This window comes from Hemicordylus capensis, chromosome 2, assembly GCF_027244095.1.
Source record: "Hemicordylus capensis ecotype Gifberg chromosome 2, rHemCap1.1.pri, whole genome shotgun sequence".
Classification (NCBI taxonomy): Eukaryota; Metazoa; Chordata; class Lepidosauria; order Squamata; family Cordylidae; genus Hemicordylus; species Hemicordylus capensis.
The window spans coordinates 425,908,697-425,914,696 of NC_069658.1; the positions used below are offsets into that span (position 1 = coordinate 425,908,697).

The following is a 6,000-nucleotide window of genomic DNA, read 5'->3' on the forward strand; positions in this document are numbered from 1 at the left end:
TTATCCCTCCGGCCGCGTTTCCCCTGCCGGTGCTTTGTATTCAAATGGTCTGGCAGAGTGGCAGCGTACCTCCCTGCGACCCTGTTGCTTCCCTGGACTGGAAGTAACCGGAAATTCCCGGTGCACATGTGCACACTTCCAGTCCGAGGAAGCAACAGGGGCCAGTGCCTAGATGAGAGATAGGAATGTGCACCAACTGAGGTACGTGCACTGGTTCAGCACTGCAGGGAGGTGATTGGCGTGCGGGATCTTTAAAAAAGAGGAGAGCCGCACATGCCATCTGCACATGCGCAGGGTTCATGCACGTCCCTAATGAGAGACTGCTTGGCAAACTCATGCCTCTTTAGGGCTAATTAAGAATGGAATTATGAATCCAGCAGTTGTGTTTGGGGAAGACAGAATATGGGGAAAAGAGGAAGAAATTGTGTGTAAGGGTTTAATGAGGAGAGCTGGTCTGCGTAACCTGTTGCTGACTTCTTTATAGCTAGAGTACCAGAGACAGCAACTCCTGGCTGATCGACAGGCCTTCCACATGGAGCAGCTCAAGTATGCAGAGATGCGTGCTCGCCAGCAGCATTTCCAGCAGATGCATCAACAGCAGCAGCAACCGCCACCGCCACCGCCCCTCTCCACAAGCTCCCAGCCCCTCCCTTCCTCAGGGGCCCCCCTGGCACCAGCTGCCCACTCCATGCCCATTTCACAGACACCTGTGCCAGCTGTCAGCACTGGAGGCCAGCCCAGCAGTATGGCTCAAACAGAACAGATTGGGCAGCCAGTGGCCGTTCAACCCCAGCAGACAGCAACTGGACCACCACCAACAGGCCCAGGGCAAACTGGACAGCCGCCTGCAGTTTCTCATGGTAAGTGAGGATAACTCTTTGCGTGATCCACTAAGGTCAAGAAGGAGCCATAGCCCAGCGGCTGAGCACATGCTTAAGGCCTCCGGTTGAGTCTGGTGCCTCGGATAGCAGGGCTAGGAAAGGGCTGTCAAGGTCTTGGAGAGCCTCTCCACTCAAGAGCACTCAGTACTGGTCTAGATAGACTTGGTCTAAGGCAGCGTCATAGGGTTTAAAGAGTAAATGTTAGGGAGTACTTAATAGAAGAAGCTGCTTACCAAGGTTGTGGAATTTCTTCCTTGGAGGCTTTCAGGAGGCTGGACTGGCATTGCTGGGGATGTGTTAGATACTCCAAACAAGGGCTTGTACTAAATTACCCATTTCAACTGTGTGATTCTCAACTACCGTGATTCCCTTCCAACTTGCTCCCTGGGATAAGACCAGTTTGAAGGTGGCGCTGAAGGCCCAGTGCTTGAGTTTGTGAAGAACCTTTCCCTTCCAGATCTCCCCTTGGAGAGGTCTTCTGCCCCTGTAGTTCTGATCCCACCCAGGGGCGTAACAAGGCTGGAGTGGGCCCAGAGACAAAATTTTAAAATGGGCCCCTCGCTGATACACACACACACACTTCACAATATATAGTCATGTGACTTGCCTCTCTGGGGGGGGCCCTCGAGGCGTGGGGGCCCCCAGGCAGCCGCCTCCCCTTGCCTAATAGTAGTTACGCCCCTGATCCCACCATCTTCTGTGCATTTTCTGCAGTCCCCCATCCTGGCAGTAAGGGATAAGATAATAAATCCACTGTTGTGAGGGAAGAGAGGGGATCCCTGCGGCTGTTCTAATGCGGTGAGAGTCAGAAGGAGACCTGAGATCCACTGCAGTTCATCTCTTGGGCGTTGGGGGGGGAGGGCAACACATTTGGCTTTGAGACATCAAGTATTGTTCCCAAATCAGAATATAAGCTGAATGAACTGGGGATGCTAACTAGTCTGACAAATCTAGGAAGAGGAAGGGTGTGGGATGCATTTTCTGATCATATATGCCTAGAAGCCCAAAACAGTGACATCTTATAACTTTAGCAGATGCTAATGAGTGATGTTAAGTGTTTGCTTGCCTGCATAACAGCCATGCTAAATTAGTCCTTTCTCTCTCCCTCTCCCTCTCTCTCTCTCTGAAGCCCAGCCTCCGTTCCCCAGCCAGCAGCCATCATCCCAGATTCTCCCCGGGGCAGTCCCAGCAGCTGTTCACCCTGCCATGGCTGGTAATATCCCCTCGGCTCTGCCTTTTGGAATGCCTGCCTCCATCCCATTTAGCATGGCTAGTAACGTAACAGACTCCATCGGCATTAACTTCCCTGCTAACATGCCCATCCATCCAGTGCATGGTAACCTTACGTGCAGCATGGCTAATCCGCCCATCGTCAACGTCTCTAGCACCCTGCACCCTGCTGCCGCCCCACTGCCTCACGGTTCTGCAGCTGCCCAAAGCCCAGCTATCGTGGCAGCAATGCAGGGCAGCCTCCTTCCAAATGCTGGTCTTGGATCAGGTGAGAATTGGCCCAGACTTGATGGCGGGATGGTTGCGGGAAAGCCATGATCTCCACATTAGAAAGTCAAAGGTGCTATATCCCATTCTTCGTCTCAAGGCTGCTTCATCTGACCTTGCAATGGCTTTCCGATCGTTGTTCTCAAGGCAGGATAAATGCATCCCTCTGCACAAGTGATGTTGTACTCGCCACCCCCACCCCCCAAAACACACGGAGGCTATGCCCATATCAGATAAAGTGGCCTTTTGTACATGAAGTGCAGATCTTATGTACACTGCCTAGAGATGCATATAGTAGGTGGCTTACAAACACAGAAATAAGTGCCACATACAAACTGTGGAAACATATACTAGGACCAGTTAAGCTTTGAGATGATACAGTGGATAAGCTATCCAAGCCAAAGGCCAGTGGATATACACGATCCTCCCCAACCCCCTTTAGCCTTACCACTCGGAATGTTCAGCCTAGGAAAAGAGTAAATAACTATACCTTATAAAGGAATGTGAGTTCCAGTTTATGTTGTAACATTTTACAAGAGTGACTGGTGTTTGTTTATATACACTCACTCTTAATCTGGACTTTTTGTATTGGGAGCTTCCCCCCCCCCCCCGGACCCGGAACTTTGTGTTCTCCCTTTGACCAAAGACTTTTGTAACTGATGGCAGGAGTTAAGGAGGCTTCACATGACATTCAACAAATCTGGTTCCTGCCAACTGTTGGTTCCCGGCAAGCATGCACTCCCCGCATGAGCTGCACGTTCTGGCCTGTCATGGGGATTCTCCAGTGTCCAGGTCCCTGGCTGCACTTTCCTCTGCCGCCTGGCAGCTGCATCCAAGACTTGAACTGAGGTGGCATATGTCGGGTGAGGGAGAGAAGTGCGCCTGGGGAGCTAGACCTGGATAGGCTAGAACATAAGAGCAGCCCTGCTGGACCAGGCCCAAGGCCCATCTAGTCCAGCATCCTTTTTCTCAAGTGGCCCACATGACACACCGAGATGGGAACTTCCAGCTTGTGCTGGGGGCACCCGCTTGCCAAGAACTGCTGGTTCAGGCAGCGAGACTAGCCACATGTCATAGAAGCCACCCATAGAGAGTGAAAGGAAGTTTGTTTTTTTCAATCCTACCTCCTGACGACTGGAAGGTGCCTTCTTTGATCTATGAAGCTTTAACAGAATTGCCAATATTTTAAGCATTTTGGGATGCTGTGTATTTTTACTTATGATGCTCTGTACAATGACATATACACGTATGCTGCTATATATGTAATAATTTTTTAAATCTAAAACCCTGAGGGTTAGAAACCTTGTCACTTTAAAATAATAGTTGCAGTTCTGAGATTCTCAGTGGAGTTGCAGCATTTCACCCTTTTAAATCCCAGGCCTGCTAAGTTTAGTAAGGTGACTTTCCTGCTTAGGATTCTTTGTTGGTTTTTCCTCCTTCCTCCTCCAAAGCTTCAGAGGTGACAGATGAAAATAGAATACCACATGCAGTGGTGTGGTGCTTGAAAATGAGCCTCCTGTGTGTATTGTGTGGCATGGCTTGCTTGTTTGAGCCATCTTAGTTTTGTTTAATTACTTTCACTAGAGCCATGAATGCCATATTGTGAGCCTTATTCTTTCTTTCTTTCCGTGTTCTGTTGTAAACAATTTGAACTAATCAGTTAGGAGTATTGGATGAATGACACTTAAATTACAATGCATTTTAATGGCAAATTTGTAATCTCATCACACCTGCTATAAGATTGGGATAGGGTTACTAAGCAAATAGTATGGCTAATCCCTTTCTTCTCAAAGCATGTTACAAAGGAAACAGATAAGTAGCAAAAGGACAGATTGATGTGGTGTTAAGCTGCTGAACTTCAAGGTCTGGTTAAGGTGTATGTAAGCATTTCTTCAGGATGTTGCTCCTCAGAACTGGGAGCATATGCTTGCAAGCTGGGAAAGGATCTAAACCCTTTTCTTTCTTTTCAAAAATGGATCTCTGAGAGGGATTAGGGTGAGGCATTCACCCACTGCCTTCTCCCTGTAGGCATTTGGCACACTGATCTCAGAAGATATCAGATAAGGTGATAGACTGCCTGGCAGTGCACAGAATCAGGGGCTGTACCTACTGTTCAGTCTTTGTGGCTCAGAGGCTACTGATGTCTAGAGTCACCTTCATTAAAAACCTCATTGACTCCAAGGGTCCATTTGTATTCATCTTACACTGAAGAATAATGACAACATGGCACTTCTTGTATTCCATTAAAACCTGCTGTAACCTGTCCCGTTTCTCTCCTCCACAACCCAGATCAAGGACCATCACTGCAAGCGGATTCTATTGCTCCCAGCCCCAGCACGGCCACACCAGTCCCACCCACACAGTGAGAAGTGATGAGCTGTTCTTGATGCCTCCTTGATCGGTCCTTGCCATCTGGAAGGACAGAAGCCCCAAATCGTGTTAAACATGGATTCTATTTGGGTGGGTTTTAAAAAGGCTTCGAAACAGTGGTCCAAGGAGGAAGAGGATTTGGCTCAGCTGACTCCCTTTCCCTGTGTGTCTCTGTCCCATCCCATGTTCCCAAAGCTTTTTTTTTTAATCCAGACATACCAAGACTTTTTATTTAAAGGTGTTTCTAATTGGTGGGGGTGGGGGAAGGCTCTATCTCCAAGCAGCCACTGCTATTTATAGAGGGCTTTGATTTTAAACCTGGTTGAAAGGGGAGTTTAACTCCTTTTATGTGTCTGTCTTGCTCTTTTTTTAAAACAATAAAGAAAAAATACAATAAACCTTTCCAAGACAGGGAAAACTGCAATGTTTGTTGGTTGGGCAGGAGGGCGTTTTGTCAGGGAAGAAGATAATGTGGCCTATGGATGCACAACACTGTAGCTTGTATCTGCGGCTTTTTTGTATCTAATGATGCTCATTCAGGAAAAAGCTGCTTATGTGTCGTTATTGAGAGAGAGAGAGGAGATGCTAACTTTTGTTCATTGCTTGATGTTAAAACTTCGTGCTTTTTTCAAGTGGAGTTTTGGCAGTAGTATTTGGTTTCTAAAAGGAAGGGGAGAATCACTGTTTTTTGGTTGTTTTTTTAAAAAAAACAACACCTGAATAAATGTCAATTATGGATGATATAGTTCAAATTAATCTGCTGAGCAGGGCTATGTCTTTTTAGTAGCTTGTATGTAGACATATCTGAGAGAGTAATGATGCACTTGGCAGTGGCAGTGGTTGCTCAGGAGTGGGTTACTCCTTCCAATGTGCTTCCTCGACTGGGCCCTGCAAATTACTTTGTGCTTGGTCTTCTTCCCTCCTCCCTAGGAAGAGCTCCCACTCTGTTCCAGTCCTGCCTGCTTTAAAGGAACAGGCCTATCACAGAATTCTGCCTCTGTGTACTACTTTTGTGCTGGCAGCTGGCTATACATTTTTCTTTCTCTCCCCACCCCCCGCCCACACACACATCCCATGGGCTAGGAAGAACAAGAGTCAAAGCAACACTGGTTTACTTTCTAGTTCCAATTAGGACTAAAAAAAGCAAGGTGGGGTTGGGGCCAATCCCCCTAATGAAAGGGACTGAGTCATTTGCATAGGCCTGCCTATGAAGCAAACTGGGAGGAGTAATCCACACCTAGATAATATTCAT

The 6,000-nt window shown here is 47.7% G+C and overlaps 1 protein-coding gene across 21 annotated transcripts in view; it reads left to right on the forward strand.

The window, feature by feature from the left end:
• Positions 1-5,151, forward strand: part of SMARCC2 (SWI/SNF related, matrix associated, actin dependent regulator of chromatin subfamily c member 2) — a 47,846-nt gene extending 42,695 nt beyond the window's left edge. For 19 of the 21 annotated variants that reach the window (XM_053290983.1, XM_053290993.1, XM_053290994.1 and 16 more), the window contains exons 27-29: positions 485-860; positions 2,011-2,379; positions 4,668-5,151. In XM_053290983.1, coding sequence (XP_053146958.1) covers positions 485-860; positions 2,011-2,379; positions 4,668-4,744 — 822 coding nt within the window. In that variant the 3' untranslated portion in view covers positions 4,745-5,151. The remainder of the gene's footprint in view (positions 1-484; positions 861-2,010; positions 2,380-4,667) is intronic. The other 2 variants (XM_053291002.1, XM_053291003.1) reach the window with 2 other exon arrangements.
• The last annotated feature ends 849 nt before the right edge of the window (positions 5,152-6,000 follow it).